Raw genomic sequence first — 16,392 nt, 5'->3', positions numbered from 1 at the left:
GGAGGGCGCGGCGGCGGGCCGACGTGTGGGGCAGTGGCGACGTGTGCTGTAGCCACATGACGGGCTCGGCGCCAGCGCGACTCGGGGGCGAGCCACGTGGCGCCCGGCGTGACCGGCGCGGCTGTGAGGCTGCCAGCGAAGCGGCTGGCGGGCTGAGCTGGAGAGCGAGGCGGTGCTCTGCAGAGGGCGTCGGAGCATTGATGTGACGCGCGTGTGGCGCTGCTGCGCATCGCGAGGCGACGGGGCCCTGCAAGGGGAGCGGAGCGCGGTATGGCCTCATGCACTCCATGGCGGAGCGGGGGCACGCTGGGGTGGGGGGAGACAGGTGACTTTCAAAATATCTGATGAGGCTTCTGTGCACTTATTGTAGGCATCTTGGCAACGGGGTGCGCTTAGTGAACGCGCCACAGTACATCACCTTTTCTGCGATGGTAGAGAAAATGAGTAGCACGTATAAAGACGCGTGCAGGTGAACACGCGCGCACCTTGTACTGCGGTAGTTGGTCTGAATTCGCTACCTCTTCACGACAAGGTGGAGGCCCCCCTACGCATCTTTTGCAATCGAGAGGGGCGTACCAACGAGGTCTGCGTGTGCGTCTGCGAAGGGGGAGGGGAGTCGACCCCCCCCCCACACACACACACACATACGCAGGCGCAAACGCGGAGAGAAGCGGAGAGCTAAGGTAGCGGAGCAGCTCCTCTGTGTGACGCAAGGCATGACCCTCGAGAGAAGCATGTGCGCTCAAGGCTTCGAGGGTAGCCGCTCTCAATGTTTTGCGCACTTTCGAGGCATTCGCTTCAGAAGCACAAGCTGACCGTGGAGAATGGATCGGGGGCTGCGCATCTCAAGGCACGGCGGCTTCCCTGTAACTTCTCAGCGTGCCGCATCCGTCTTTCTTTGCCCCTCTGCCCTTTTTTTTGGTCGCTCGACTCCTCTGTTGGCACTCGATTGCACACGCGCGGTGCCCCCCCTCCCACACACACACTACTCATTAGGTGATTTGCTCCTCAGCAGCACCTCACCCGCTCCTCGTGTTCCCCTTTATCTGCATTGGCGTCGTCGGCCTGCTCTCTGTGCCGGACTTCGCTGAAGGGAGGTTGGACGCACCGCTTCTCCGTCTTGGCAAACGCCTGCAGTAGACGTAGCGTGCGTCTGTGAGCAACGTGAAGCACAGACTCTCAAAGGCCTCGGTGCACCCCTCCTCACCTCCGCTTCGTTGCCTCTTATTTCTCTGTTCACGTTGGCTTGGCTCACAGCGCACACCGCCGCAGAGGGGCACAGAGAACGACAGGAAAGCAGGCTGAGCGCAGTGCGTTGGAGGCAGGGACTTGAGAGGTGGAGTGTCTGCGTCGGTGCCTCAGCCTGAGCTGGCACACATCCTCCGCCCTTCCCTCCCCCCACCCCACGCACAGACAGTCGAAGACATAGCCGGCTGTGCTTGTCAATTCACCAGGAGCAGTGCACCCACCTCCTCCCCCGTGGTGGCTGCTTTGGCGCGGCTTCTCGGCCACTGTTTTCCACACCCACTAATCTCTCTGGCGTGCAGATGCCGCTGCTGTCGGAGTGGACAGAGGAGAAGAACGCATGCATAGATTGGGCAAACCCGGAAGAGGTTTTGTGCAATGGCTTCACATTCCTTCAGTTGGTGGCGGCTCATCCACGTCTGCGCCAGCACTACGAGGCGGCCGACAAGCGGTCAGAGTATGCTGCTTTAAAGGACATTTTTCTGTTTGGGTCGGGCGAGGAGAAAGTGGCGTGGCTGACGCGGTGGCACGACCAGCAGCTACTCTCTTCCCGGTCGGAGCGGTGGTGTCGCTTCTGTGGCGAGTGCGGGCACACTCGTCTGCGCTGCGCAGAGCGGCTGCGCAACGCTTCAGCCTCTGCCGCCAATGAACCAGGGGCCCTTGCTGTTACCGACTACACAGGCGGAGCGGCGTCGTCGGTCAGGTCATCACCCAGTGCAGCGCGGTCATCGGTCCTGAAGAAGTACCTAGAGCACCTGCAACGTGTGGAGCTGCGCCGCATCCTTGAAGAGAAGCAGAAATCGCGCGCTGAGCCTACAGCGGTGCAGCGAGGCGCTGCAACAGCCGCTCGTACTCCCGTAGCTGCTGCGGCGGCCCTCTTCGCAGCAGAAGAGCGACGCCGCGGCGTGGTGTGCCGCCTCGACGAGGCAAACAACATCGGCTTCGTCACTGTGGCTGGCATGGGCGAGCTGAAGTTCTTTGTCGACCGCGTCGACGTCGGCGTCAAGATGGTCACTGTTGGTGACGCCGTCACCTTCAAACTGGACTCCAGCCGTGACTACCCTATAGCCGGCGACGTGCGCCATGAGCGACCTGTGATAACGCTGGAGGATGTCCGCAAGTTTCTGTACCGCTGCCGCACCGCTCGTCACCCTGTCAAGATAATGGCTACTCTCCTCATGCATACTCACGAGTGGTTTGTACTGCTACGCTGGCTGCACGTGCTTCGCGAGCAGGATGCGTCGCTCTTCGTCGAGAGCGTGCACGCACTGGTCGAGCTGACCACCTTCATCGGGAACCGCGAGCCGATTCACCTGCCGGTTCTCATCGCCTTTTTGGCGCTCCTGTGTACAGCGCTACCGAGCGCGCCAGGAGCCGCTGCGACGACTGCACTGGGGGATAGCGCCCCCACCTTTGTGCCTGCCACTTCCACGGCGGTGGCCGCAACTGCTGCGGCTGCGCAGCAGCGGCTGCCGCCTTTCTACCCCAATATGGTACAGGATTCGCTGATGCTGCACAATGCCACGCATAAGCTCGGTGCGTCAACGGCTCGCGCGACGGCAGCGAATGCGCGGCTGGCGGAAGACCGGTGGGTGGAAGTGGCGCAGTTCGTCATCCTGGTGCGCTATTACAACCCTCTTCCCGGCACACGCAGCACTGCGAAAGACGCCACTGGTGAGGTTGCCGGAACTGACGCGGACTGTGTAGCTGACCGTGAAGCAGCGGTGGTGCAGCAACTCCAGAATTTCTTTGCTGAACGGCTCGCGCGAGCGAGTGGGGCAGCCGTGCGCCGCCTCCAGCTTGTCCAGGCCCGTCTTGCGCAGCAGCTGCAGCCGCCGGGCGCTCTTGAGACCACCACCAGCGCTGCCGCGTCTGGCACCGGCTCGTCTGGTGTTTCCCTTATACCCACGGCAGCCGAGTTCTCTGTCCCTCCGCCGAACCCGGCCTCTGCTTTCACTGCCGCGAACCTGCCCGTCAACGGGGCCACCACGTACGCAACCACAGATGAATTTATTCGTGATCAGTGCAAGCTTCTGAGGGCTGACACCTTTGAGGCTGTGAGTCGGGTGCTGCCGGCGGTGTGCTACTCCCTGCCGTCGTATGAGCCCACCCAGGAGACGATGTCCGACGTTCAGCACGCTCGTGTCTACTCACGGGTGCGATGCCTCGGTAAGGTGATGACGAGCGACCGCGACTACAGTCGGCCTGAGAGCTATCTACTGGAGGTGCACTCGCACAGCCCCAGGGCAAACCTGATGGCGCAGCTACACGAGGGCACGACCTTGTGTATATCCACGGCTCTCGATCCGACCACCATGGTGAACGATGAGCTTTTCTGGGGCGTTGTGTCCTCCTGCGATGATGCGCTCATAAGCGTCGGGGTCATTGCCGTCTCACCGTGCGAGGGTAGCCCGTCCTTTGAGCTCATGCGCGCTGCCCTCGACCGCAACGCCGCCGCTGGTCGACTCGATCGCTCCTTGCTCCTGGAAACGCCGATCTTCATGGCAGGCTATGAGAGCATCATGCGCGCGCTCGAGGCTTTCTGTGGCCCGCTGGCGATGCCGCTGCCACTGACGAGTCAGCTGGTCAGTGCACAGGCCGCCGCTTCCGCGACGCCGGCTAACGCATCTGACATAATGGCAAACCACTCCGCCGGCAGCGCCGCGTGCGTTGACGATGGGAATCAGCTGGTGGAGTACATTCCGCCGCACTGCGCGTTGACGTTCCAGGAGATCACGGACGAGATTCGCAGCCAGTTTGCGCTCGACGAGGGGCAGAAGGCGGTCATGAGGCAGCTTCCGGTCTCAAAGATGATTCTCGTGCAGGGCCCACCAGGGACCGGTAAGTCCTTCATTGGCTGCCGCGTGGTGGAGGCGTACGTGCGGTACAAGCAGCTCATTGCCTCAGGCGATATTCTGCAGAAGGTAAACATCGACATGCTCCGCTCGACCCGGTTGGAGGACTTGCTACCGCACGTGGGCCCCATGGTTGTCATCACGTACAAAAACCACGCCCTCGACGAATTCCTTCTGGACTTGCTCGACTGCGGGCTGTGGGAGGTGAACCGCCCCCGTGTGGGGCAACAGCTCGCCTCTGGCATGTCAGCGGTGGCTGCGGGGGCCTCGCTGCCGTTGAGTGCCAGCGCGTTCCCGGGGGGCAAGCGGGTGGTGCGCATCGGTGGGCGATCTCGCGAAACTCGCCTTGATGGGTACAACCTCGGTGCGCTCCTGCACGGCAGCATGGATCGCGCCGCCATCAACAGCCTCAAGGACCGCCTTTCCGTGCTGAAACAGCGACTGGAGCGACTGATAAAGGAGATCCACTATCTGGAGAGCGGCCGGGTGCCACGAGTGTACTTTGAGCGCTGGCTGACAGCGGAACAGCGCCGACACATCACCTTCGACGATCGTGAATCGTGGCTGGCGGGTGAGCAGTACATCGGCATCCTTGACGAGGCAGAGGGTGTGGTGTCACCTACGCATTACCAAACCCTGCTGCAGACGCGCCTGGCGGAGCTGCTCAGCGCACGGCGACGTCAGGCACCGTCGCCACACGCACAGGTGGCCACCACGGCGCGGCCGGAGACAGACGCCGCAGAGGCTGAGAGGGGGGAGGAAGATGAGGACGTATCGCTAAGTGTTTTTCAAGAGATGCGACGCGAGGAGGAGCGGCGCGAGTTCAATCAACAGCTACACCAAACGTATCTCTCTGCGGAGTCCCTGCGTCTCGCCAGCCAGCCACCTTCGCGGCCGGCGGGGGTGCCAGAGGAGCTGCTGTCTCTGTGGAGCCTGACACCACGACTGCGGCATGAGTACTTCGCGTACCTCATTGCGGGCGCCATTTCCGTGAAGGCGCGCGACTGCTTGACCATCATGGAGACGATGAAGAGCGTCATTCGGGTGCGCCGACATGCCATGGATGAGCTGAAGCTGTCTCTGCTGCAAGGTGCGGATGTGGTGGGGCTGACGACAACGGGGTGCGCAATTAATCAAAACCTTCTGCGCTCGCTTCGACCAAGCGTGCTGGTCGTGGAAGAAGCCGCCGAGGTGCTGGAGTCTCAGCTGCTCGCTTGCATGACAGACTCACTAAAGCAAATCATTCTCATTGGGGATCACTACCAGCTTCAGCCCAAGGTGGACACCTTCCAGTACGAGAAAATCAACCACCTGAACCTGTCCTTGTTCGAGAGACTGGCGAGGAGGACGGAGCCGATTCGGCTGACGGAGCAACGGCGCATGCACCCGGATATTTCTCGGCTGATTCGCCCCTTCTATTCGCCGCAGCCCCTCATCGACCACGCCTCCGTTCTGACGCGGCCCTTTCCTTCTGCGTCTGGAGTGGCCATTGCGGATCGGGTGCCGGGCCTCGCCACGCGCGTCTTCTTCTGGCGCCACCGCCACCCCGAGGAGGAGGCGCCTGGTAGCCGCAGTAAGGTGAACACGCGTGAGATTCGCATGGTGCAGCAGGTCGTGGCACACCTCGTCTCGCAGGGTGTATTGCAAAAGTCTATCAGCGTGTTGACGCCCTATTTGGGTCAGTGCCGCATGCTGCGCGGTGTGCTGCGGCTGCGCTCGCTGGCAGACGTCCGCGTCAGCACCGTCGATCTCTACCAGGGTGACGAGAACGACGTGATTCTGCTTTCCCTCGTGCGAACCGAGAAGCTCACAGACTTTATTCGGACACGCAACCGCTTGATTGTCTCGTGCTCGCGTGCCCGATTCGCAATGGTGATGATCGGCAACGACAAGCTGCTACGCCAGTGCCGCCACTGGGAACAGGTGCTCGACCAGCTACAGGCCGCCCAGTGTATTGGTGAAAGCCTCCCCATCACCTACCGTCACCAGCCGTACAAGGTGGAGCACATGACGGTGGCAGGGTCCGTATCTGCGGCGGCGCTGGAAGCGGAAATGACGGCGCAGAAGCAGCAGCAGCAACGCCGGGCGCTTCAGCCCCGCCAGCCCGCCGCGGCGGTCGCTGACGAGGGCGACGAGGCTGCTGACGACGATGAACCAGGCGACGGTGCAAACGCTGACGAGGGCGGCGATTATGAGGATGACGCCAAAGGCAACGCCGACCCTGACACTGGCGCTGAGGAGGGCGCTTAATCCATATGGGCAGGAGTAAGGGGGTACAGAAGATTAATCAGCAAGTGCGGAGCTAAAACGCACGCTCGCGGCTCCGTGAAGGACGCGCGCACACGCGGGTGCTGGCCAGCGCGTGTACGTCTGCTAAGTCTACAAGCCACTTTCCAGGCCAACGAAAAGGACCCGAGAGGCGCACAACGAAAAACCAGGAGGGCTGTCTGCGTGCAGGCGTGGCAGAGCCCGTGCCGGTGGCGCACATACCTCTCTGGAAGTAATGCGATGTGACACATACACATACATGCCGATTAAACGAAGAAGAGAGACAGAGACACGAAGCCGTTTGCGCACTCAGGCGGGCACATACACGAAAGAAAAAACAAGGCAGGTGACGATAGGCGTCGATGCGCCTGACGCTCTAAGAGATTTGTCTCCCTACTCTCCTGTCGGAACCGTCCAGCGCGAAGCTGCAGCCTCGTGCGCACGGCGCTCCTCTTCTCGTTGCCGATCCCCCTCTTTTTCCTTTATGCTTTGGCGTCTGTATGCTCTGCCCCGACGTGAAGAGGATAAGAAGGGGAGGGGGGGAGGCAACACCGGCGCGCCAACATGCTGCTGCTCGCATGCCCCTCACTTTTCCTTACGGTGCCGTCTTCCATGCCGTCTTTGTTTTCCCTCTCCGGTGCGCCAGACCCCGTCTTTTCTCAACCTCTTCTCCCGGCTCGTATCCATTCTAAGCAGCTGCCGAATACATTGGGTAGAGTACAATGCCCCGCCTTCTGCTCCTCCATTCCACGCGGCCTTTACACAGCGGTCGTTGCTCTCTCGCTAGCTCTCCTCCCCATCCCCTCCCTCCCAATCCTCAGCGCGGCCATTGTCACTGGCTCCTACTAGCAGGGGACATCTTCTTCATGCTCGTATGCTCCCACTTATCGTCATCTCTTCTATAAGTTCAATCCTCTTTGCCACTCCCTTCAGGCTCACCGCTCCCCCTCCCCCTCCACCCTCGGTGGCTCAAGTCTTTTGTGTGTGTGCGGGCCTGCGCGGGAGTCTCTTCAGTTTCCTGTGTAGGATGTGCCGTGGCGTCTTTGTTTCTTCCTCTCCTGGGCTTTGGCTTACCTCACCTCTGCAACCATGTCTGCGGCTCTCCTCCCCCTCCTCCATTCTCGTTCGAAGTCACGAAACCCCTTCTGCTTACCTTTGGTACAGATATCTTGGCGCCTGCAATCGTAGGTGATCGTCTGCTTCGCTGCTCAATCGGCCGCGGATAGAGGGAACTGCTGTGACTTTCGTCGTCATGGCCGTGCAGAACGCCTCGACAGAGAACCCCAGCCTGCTTCTGCTTCTCTGTCTCCTCTCCCCCTCCCCTCTCCACGCTGGCGAGGGGCACACGCCTACTCCCCCACAGAGTCGACGCAAACACACACACACACACACAGACGCCCATGTATGTGTGCTCGTGTTCCGTATATGCATATATACACGAGCACACACGCGTCTCGCTCTCCCCCTCACTGCATTGTTTTACGTGGTCCTGCTCTATTATGCCTCCTTTTCAGATCGTGCCATCCCCCTTCCCATTGCGAACGCCCACGCACGCACACACACACGCACCTCCTACGTTTCGCGAGACGATTGAAGGCGGTTGCTGTTGTGCTCTCAGGCTCTGTAGGAAATTTCTCGAGCTTGCGCGGCTGTGTATATTGAGGAGCCTTCTCAGCGCCTCGAGCCCTCTTTCCCTGCCCGCCCCCTCCCCTCGTCCTCTTCCTCTCAAGTGGCTCTGCTGCATCTCTTCCTCCCCTTCTCCCCCACCCTCACTTCCCGCCACAGTTTCAGAGACTCAGCCGCCTTTCGCTGTCGCTTACCTCTTGGGCTCTTTCGTGCGTGCCGGTGCACCTTTGCTGCCCTTTCTTTGGCGATTCCTTTTCTGTTTCGCCTCTCCTATGTGCTCTGCAGCACCCCTTCTCCTCTTTGCGCTCCGCACAGACGACGGCCTGACCCCCCGTCTCCTTCCTCCTCGCCCGCCATCACACCTACACAGACGTGTACCGACCTCGTCCTCCTCTTGAGACACACACATACACAGAGAGAGAGCAAGAGATGTGTGCGGTGCTCGACATGATTTGCCGTGCGGTGTGGGTGTGGGAATTTTTTCGCTTTCTCCTCCGCTGCGCCTTCATGACGGTGGCTGACTATTATGTCATGTACACCCACACCGGGCGGGTGTGGCTGGAAAAGCGGCATCAGGCGCCGTCACTGAGGCGCGGGGACTTGGTTATGCAACTGGCTGCCTCATCACCATACCACAGCTCAGCCAACGAGAAGACCATCTTTCTTCAGCTGAACCACCCCTTCATTGACCGTCGGCTGTGGAGTGGCCTCAACGAGGCGGGTGCCGGTCCGTCCGCAATTGTCACTGGCGTCTCGCACGGCGGCATTGGCTTTTATACAGCGCTGAATCTGCTCCTCAGCGGCGTCAACGTTCACGGCGTGGCGCGCAACGGGCGGCAGGCCGAGCGAGCTCGCTACCTCCTTGCGAGCGCTGTCGACCGTCAAGTGATGCTGCACAAAGAATGGAGTGGGCGAGTGGGGCGTTTGGTCGTGCATACGTGCGACATGAGTGACACGGCAGCTGTGTATGACTTCAGCAATGCCGTCGCGGCCGACCCAGCGCTTCGCATCATCATCTGCAACGCCGGCTCAATGTGCACCCCGCCAAGATTGTCACAGCAGCGTCTTGAAGAGCAGTTCGCCACGCATCACGTCGGGCACAGTCTGCTGATGCTCCGGCTGCTACAAAGCCGCTTGCAGAGCTCTCGCTCGCAGTCGATGGCGGTGGCATCGCTGCCGCCGTGGCGCATCGTCGTGCTGACCTCGGCGGCAGCGGCGACGGCCAACCCAACGGCGGCGTCCACGTTCCACGAGTGGGACAGCGAGCAGGAGCTGGCTCTCCATTTCAGCCGCTTCAACGGGTACGGAAACGCGAAGATGTCGGCGCTGCTTTTCGCCTTCTCACTGGCTCGCTTCGTTGAACGGCAGCGGATCTTGGCGGCGACCTGCACGGTGAACGTCGTGCACCCGGGGCCGATTCGCAGTCGTATCATACCAAACAGTCAACTCCCGCTGCAGTGGCTCCTCGATGGTGAGGTGGCAGCGCTATTTCGGATGACGCCGGTGATTGCCTCCCTGTACGTGGTGGACCTGGCCCTCTCCCGGCGCCACGAGCGCACCAACGGGCACTTTTTTCGAATGGGTCAGGACCAGACAATATATTACGGCAACATACTGCAGGACCCGCGTCAGCGTACTGGCTTCAAGAACTCGACGTTGTTTCCCGGCATACCGGGTCCGGCTGTATCGCTATCGACCGCGAAGCAGGAGTGGATGTGGGCGGCAACGATCGACTACTTTGCGGCGAAGGAGTTGATTGACGCCCGTCTCTTCCCCCTCCTGTGATTTTCCTCTGGAGCTGCCCCCCCGCCGTCCCCCATAATCCCCTTTCCTCTCCCTGCTTTGCGTGCGGGCACGCGCCGGCAACGTCACATGTCGTGCCGCAATCGGCTTCCTCTAATGTGGTTTTCGCTTGCACCTCTCACAAGGTCATGAGAACGGGGCGCCTCGCCCCTCTTTCTTCTCCGTGTGCAGCGGCACTGGCGCGCCTGGTTGGGTGTCGCCGGCCAGACGGAGCGACAGGGGGAGAGACGGATGGTGAGACATTGCATGTGGCTTGAGCGTGTGAACCGTCATATCCTTGGATGGCCGAAAAGGCGGTAAAAGCCGCACTGCCCCAACGCTCTGCCCATGGCACAGGGCATCTGTGTACTTCTGTCAACACCATCTTGCGTGCGCGCCCTCTTTCTCTTCACAGATACTGGCCCACTCACGAACCCATGCGCGAGCGCGCGGCGCCCTGGTCGGCGCTCGACGTTTTCTCTCCTCGCCGCCGTCGCCCCCTTCCCTCTTCCCTCCTTCGCTCCATCCGGTGGAGGAGCTGTCCTGCTTGGCTCTTGATTGTACGCGCGCCATGCGACGTCTGCCGCGTGTGGATGCAGTATGCCTGCCGTATGGGGAAGGAAAGTCGTCCGTATTTTGCGAAGCGACTGAGGCCTTATTCCCGCTTTCTATTCGTTGCCCTCCGCTCCTTTGCAGATACTCGCCCCCCTCTTCTCACCTCTCCATCTCTGTCCCTTGGCTTTCCCTGCAGGCGTACTCAATCCCCCACACCGCCTCAGCAGTGCAGCTGAGGCGGTCGCCATCCATTTCCGCCCCTCTTCTTCCCCCCTCTCTGCGTCGAAATGGCTCAACTGCCACCAGTGATGACAGTAGAGTCAACAGCGAAGACGACGCTGGGCGCAGCGCCTGCGCCACCGTTGGCGTTTCCGAACGAGAGTACGACTGCGCGCCGCTCCTCTCTGCTTCCGCGACTATCGGTCATGACTGCTTCCTCTCTCCGTCCCGCGCTAGTGAGACCTCCCTCCTCCCCTACGGCTGGCATCCACGGCACGGCATCAACAGAGTCGCCACGATCTCCGTCGGCCGGCGCCGCTACGACACACCCTCTTCTCCGCCAACTGCTCCGCGTTTCGGCGCCTGCCGGATCGTCCGAGCCTGCGCAGTCACTGAGGGAGATGGCTGTTGCGGAAGCGGTGGGGGCGCTAGGAGGATCGGACGCTGTGGAGGCGCTCCTTGCTCAGCTCAACGATGTCGCGTCCCAAGCAGGCGCGAGTAATGATGCCGCTTTTGTAGATGCCGTCGAGAGATGTGTGCAGCAAACGCTCGCCGTGTCTGCGGTGTCCATCGGCGCCGGTGAAGGAGGTGTGGTGGGCCTTACAGACGAGGAGGGACGAGGGAGCGACAGGCAGGCGGGGGCGCCTGTCGATGTGATGGTTCCCTTCGTCGCGTTGGACGTCGATGCCGCGGCAGCCTCTGCTCTGTCAGCCGTGCATCGTTGCCGAAGTCGGGTTGATAGGCCCGCCACCGCATCCGCGTCCAGTGGCAGCTATCCCACGTGTTTGTTGCTTCGCATTCAGCGCCGTAGAGGAGTTGTTGCACTGCACATTGTCAATGTGTGCTTTGAGAGCGTCACGGGCGAGTCGCGACAGAGACGCCGCGGTGCTCTGTTAGGCAGTGAAGGCGAACAGAAAAGGCCCGCAGGTGTGGAGAAGCTGCTGCGGCAGAGGCGCACTGTGCAGTCTCAGTATCTGCCGCCTTCCCATCGCAAAGGGCGAGCGCCAACGATCGATGCCGAGGGGAATACCTCATGCTTTCTACCGTCGTTCAGTGGCGCCGAAGGTGCCGAGGCAGACACGGTTGGCGGCGAAGCGTCCGCCATCTCGTCCGCATCGACCAACGCAGTATCTCGGTCATCACCATTCCTTCGCGCTGGCGTGACAAGTCGCCGGTCGAGTGTCGCACCCTCCAAGCACCGCCAAGGGCACCTGAAAAGCGATGCGGGGCTGCGGCATGGCAACAGTGCAAGGGCAGCGGCTCGTGACACCGTCATCAGGAGCACCGCGAGCTCTGCCCTCTTCGACCCGCTCCGGCCAGAGGAAACGACGCCGTTCAACGCAGAGCACCGCCCCATCACGTACAATGCCGCCGTTGCCTTTCAAGTGTCCCTGTGATACTGAGGAAAGTAATGACGGCCTTGGCATGAACGGATGGCACCCGAGACGACTGCCCCTCCCTCCCTCCCCCTCCTCCCCTGTGTACCACGCGCCCTTCGTCGTGAAGCATCTCTTGAGCGCGCCCTTGAGAGAAAAAAACGTCCGTTCGGTTTCGATGTACACCTCTTCCGCTGATCGATGTGGAATAGCCGCTACAATAAGCGAGTGCCGCAGCAGGAGGCACATCCCTTTTTTTGCTTTCGCGGACCTGAGCCCAGCCGGTGATTCTTCCACCGACTCACTTCCCTTCGCTCTCTCTCTCTGCGCCTCCGCACCTCGGTGGTTGGGAGGGTACAATCAGTCGCTCTCCGTTTTTTTCTCTTCCTCCTATCTCATAGCTCTGCTGCCTCTGCAAACTGAGGCGGCACTCCCTCGGGCTGTGAATGAACCTCAGATACAAAATCGTCCAACACGCTAATCCCCTTCGCCGTCGCTATCCCTTCCCCTTCTCTCTCTCTGCTTATATCTGCTTCCTCAGTCGCATCCGAGCGCCTTTTAGCAGTTGCGCCGAGAGCAACCATACAAAATTGCAAGGCAACGGAAGTTTAAGCTGGCATGGCCTCCACAGACGTCCTCCAGCTGCTGCAGCTCGCCTACCATGGCAGCAAAGATGAACGAACGCGCGCGACAACCGAGTTAGAGGCAGCCGTGGGGTCCCCAGAGACGGGGCCCGCCTGCCTCCTCACGCTGCTGCGCGCCGGTATTGAGCCCTCGTTACCGGTGGAGCAGAGCCTTTCCGCGCTGCTCTTCGCCAAGAACGCGATGCTCCACCTCATCGAAGACGACGTCGTCACAGGTACGCCTGGATTTTTGGAGGAGATGGAGTCGCTTCTATTTTCTGGCATGCTCCGCGTGCCGGAAGGGCATCGGCGTGTTCTGCGTGCTTGCATAATGAACGTTATCAGTGGCTTTGAGTGGGACTACATCGGAGAGCTCATGCCTCTGGTCGACCGTGACTTGACCCCCGTCGGGGTGGAGGAGACGCTCGGCTCTCTGGAACTGCTCTACACGTGCACAAAGCGCTTCAAGACACCAGGCCTCGTGCCTATGCCGCGGAAGCTGCAAGTGTGCGCGGTGTTGGTGCGTAAGCTGCCGGACTACCTTGGCTACCATGACATGCGTGTGCATCGCGTTGTCCTCAAGGTTAGCGAGTGCATGGTGGAGACCGGACTGCAGCTCACAAGCTCAAAGGAAATGGGCGGGGATGCGTTGGACGGCCTCTTTCAGCTCATGCTGGCATTCCCTCAGCAGCACTACGAGGCCGCGCGAAGGGCAGGGGGCAAGGTCTACGCCGAGTACGTAAAGTGCCTCAAGCGCATTGCTATGGTCTCCTACGCGACTATCAACGACGCCACCCGACGCAAAAAGCCGGCGCCGGTGGCGAAGCACTTCTTGGAGGCACACAGCGCCGCCTTCCTCTCCACGTGGCAGCAGTGGCTGCAACTCTGTGTGTCGTCGACGGACCGGCACACCCACCAAAAGTCAGAGATGTTCGCCCTTCGCTACGTGAAGCTGTGCACCTTGGATGAGACCCTCTACACGCAGCACCTACGCCCGCACGCGATGGAGTTGGTCGAGCACCTGCTCTTCCCGTACGTGTGCTTCAATGAGGAGGACGAGGCTGCCTTTGCCGATGAAGGCGACCTGGCCGACTACGTCAAGTATATGATGGAGGAGGGCTTTGGAAACGCGGAGCTGTCGACCCGCCAGGCCGCTTCAAACACAATTTTGGCGCTTCTCGGTAGCAAGAAGAAGTTCCATGATCCCGCGCCGCTGTTGCAGGCGCTTATCGGGACTCTTACAGACGGCTTCGAGTCGGCCGACATGACGTCGATGACCGGCAGCGCGCGCCTCTTTGGCTTCCTGCACCTGCTCTCCATCCTTCGCAAGTTTCTGAAGGAGGTGCCGGCGATATGGGAGGGGCAGATGGCACAGGTGCTCATGCGCTACGTCACCCCGTGCCTGCAGCCATCGATTCCGTCGGTCGGAGTTCGTTGCAAGGCCATCGTAGTTTGTCAACGTTACAGTAAGGCGCCCATGCCGTCGGAGGCAGACTTCGCTTCCTTCATGCAGATGATGTGCAGCCTGATTCGGGATGCGGACATGCGAGTGCGGCTGGCCGGCATTGACGCCATGTGCACGTTGCTGGAAATGAAGCGGGCGCGGCAGTACCTGAAGCCGATCCTCGTCCCGCTCGTGGAGGAATGTCTCGCGTTTCTCAGCAAGGTGCAGACAACTTTTGTACCGCTAGTGATCCTGCACCTCACTACACACTTTGCACCAGAGCTGACGCCGGTCATGGGGAAGCTGGCCCACACCCTCGTCCAACATTTTTTGGCCATCATGCACGACATGGGGCAGCAGGAGACGAACGAGGGTGGCGCCCTCGGCGACGAATCACTGGATGTGAGCATCTACGAGCAGGCCGCCTTTAGCGCAGACGCGCTGCTGGACGCCGTTCTTACCGTTGTCACGAGCTGCGGAGAGAGCGAGGCGGCCTTCACAAGCGTGCGCGCTGACGCGCTGCGCCTGGTCAAGCATGTACTACAACAGCCAGACAACTTTGACATGATGGAGAAGGCGCTTTCTATTTTGCTGCATGTGCTGTACTTCTCCAAGACGATCTCACCGGAGTGCTGGGAGCTGCTGCCTCTCGTCTTCGCCCTCGTAGACTCCGGCATCGGCGTGGATTTCTTTCACTCTATTGAGGAAGTGCTGGACAACTTTATCTCTCGCGCCCCTGTCGAGTTCCTCAACGACACGGCTTTGATGAGCGCCACCTACAAGATGTGCGAGAAGATGCTGATTGGGGGTGTGGTATGCGTGGCGGAGTGCCAGATGGCACCGGCGCAGCTGATCGAAGCAATGCTTCACACGGCGAAGGCAAACACGGAGCACCCAGGGCTGTTCGATCCGTACCTGGCGCAGTTTGTGGGGCTGCTCCTTCAGTCCCTGCTGCAGCCCGAAATTCAGGGCGGTGACGTGCGCGTGCGCATCTGGATTGTCGCGGCGCTGCTGGACTGCTTCTACTACAACGCCGCATCCACCTTTCATGTCATTGTGCAAGTGAACGCCTACCCCAGCTTCTTTGATGGCCTCCTGATTTTCTTCCGCGGTTGCCTCGACGACAGCGCTGCCGTCGCGCCCGCCTCTCTCCCCGAGGCGGGCGCTGGTGGCGCTGGCCGTCGCCAAAAGAAGTTGAAAAAGAGCGATGCCAGCGAGGTGGTGGAGAACTTGTCGCTTCTGACGCGGAAGGTGGCCATTCTTGGTCTTTCCTCGTTGCTTGCGTTCGCCACCGATCCGCACCTCGCGACACCGCAGGAGCAGCAGCGGGCAGCCTTCGCCTCACGCTATGTGGATCCGCTGACGCGCATTGTCCAGTTCTGTATTTTTACAAACGAAGCCACCTATGCCCCCCGCTGCACAGTTTCAGAAGCGAACCTAGAGAAGATCAAGCGTGGTGTCGAAGACGAGATCGAAGATTGCGATATGAGCGACGAGGCAGTACTAGGCGTAGACGGCGACGACGACGCAGTGGCGGCCTACGAGGACGCCTCGGATGGCACGGACGACGATGTAGGGGTAGCGCAGGCTGGCCTGGAGGTGGACGAGGGTGATGACTATGAGAGCCCCATCGATGACATCAATGAGGTGGAGTTTTTTCTTCACTGGGCGCGCATGCTGCCGCAACTCAGTCCCACCGTGCAAGCCGCCGCGCATGTCGTGCTCCGTCCGGAAAGTGATTACGTGCGCGCCTCTCACACCGCCGAACGCTACCGCCATCTGTGCAAGGAGCTGGAGGCGGCCATGAAGGAAGACTTCAAGGTGCGTGCAGGGCTGACCGCTTAGTCGAAAAGGGAGGAGGAAGAAAGCGATCTGGAGTTACAGTGACGGGTGGGGGTGAGCGAATCTTTCAACAGCGAGAGATTAGGGGTAAGATAAGAGGAAGGGGAACGTGAAGGCATCTGCGACCGGCCCGCTGCCTTCCGCCCTCCGCGCACCCGTCCCCGATGCTGGTGAGGCTGCGCATCCACTCGTGCAAATCGTGGGTAAGCACATGGCTCGTAGCCGCGTCTGTAGCAGATCAAGCACACACCTAGTCGCAGAGACATTTTTTTCTCCTTTGCTGTGGTGATGCATTAAATACCTTCGCAACGATAGTTGATGTGGAACGTGCAAGGGGGACTCCCCTATCATCGCAGTGCTCTGCTCCACCTCACAGCCCTGTCTCCCAACTCCCACAGCCGCCACGCTTGTGGCCTAAATAAGAAATGGGAGCCAGTGCTGTGGGCTGCTCTTGAAGGCACCGACAGACGCAGCAGGGGGATGAGGATGGGGGGAGCAAACGCTGGAGGCGACAGAGGCGTGTACGTTTGGAATGTATTCGTAAGTAAGCAAGCCTC

At 60.6% G+C, this 16,392-nt stretch overlaps 4 protein-coding genes across 4 annotated transcripts; all 4 read left to right on the top strand.

Annotated features, from left to right (window-relative positions):
- Positions 1-1,547: 1,547 nt before the first annotated feature.
- LSCM1_04497 (uncharacterized protein) lies at positions 1,548-6,350 on the top strand (the record flags this gene model as incomplete). The annotated part of the gene is made up of 1 exon (XM_067322002.1): positions 1,548-6,350. The coding sequence occupies one exon, from the start codon at positions 1,548-1,550 to the stop codon at positions 6,348-6,350; it is 4,803 nt and encodes a 1,600-aa protein (XP_067177097.1).
- Positions 6,351-8,423: 2,073 nt separating this feature from the next.
- Positions 8,424-9,779, top strand: LSCM1_04496 (uncharacterized protein; the record flags this gene model as incomplete). The annotated part of the gene is made up of 1 exon (XM_067322001.1): positions 8,424-9,779. One exon carries the CDS (start codon positions 8,424-8,426, stop codon positions 9,777-9,779), a length of 1,356 nt encoding a protein of 451 aa, XP_067177096.1.
- Positions 9,780-10,618: 839 nt separating this feature from the next.
- On the top strand, positions 10,619-11,947 carry LSCM1_04495 (uncharacterized protein; the record flags this gene model as incomplete). The annotated part of the gene is made up of 1 exon (XM_067322000.1): positions 10,619-11,947. The coding sequence occupies one exon, from the start codon at positions 10,619-10,621 to the stop codon at positions 11,945-11,947; it is 1,329 nt and encodes a 442-aa protein (XP_067177095.1).
- A 597-nt stretch (positions 11,948-12,544) lies between these two features.
- On the top strand, positions 12,545-15,838 carry LSCM1_04494 (uncharacterized protein; the record flags this gene model as incomplete). Its single annotated transcript, XM_067321999.1, has 1 exon — positions 12,545-15,838. One exon carries the CDS (start codon positions 12,545-12,547, stop codon positions 15,836-15,838), a length of 3,294 nt encoding a protein of 1,097 aa, XP_067177094.1.
- Positions 15,839-16,392: the final 554 nt, after the last annotated feature.

This window comes from Leishmania martiniquensis, chromosome 29 (assembly GCF_017916325.1).
Source record: "Leishmania martiniquensis isolate LSCM1 chromosome 29, whole genome shotgun sequence".
NCBI classification, from domain to species: Eukaryota; Euglenozoa; class Kinetoplastea; order Trypanosomatida; family Trypanosomatidae; genus Leishmania; species Leishmania martiniquensis.
Note: the sequence above shows the minus strand (reverse complement) of the source record. Positions and strands in the feature narration are given on the sequence as shown.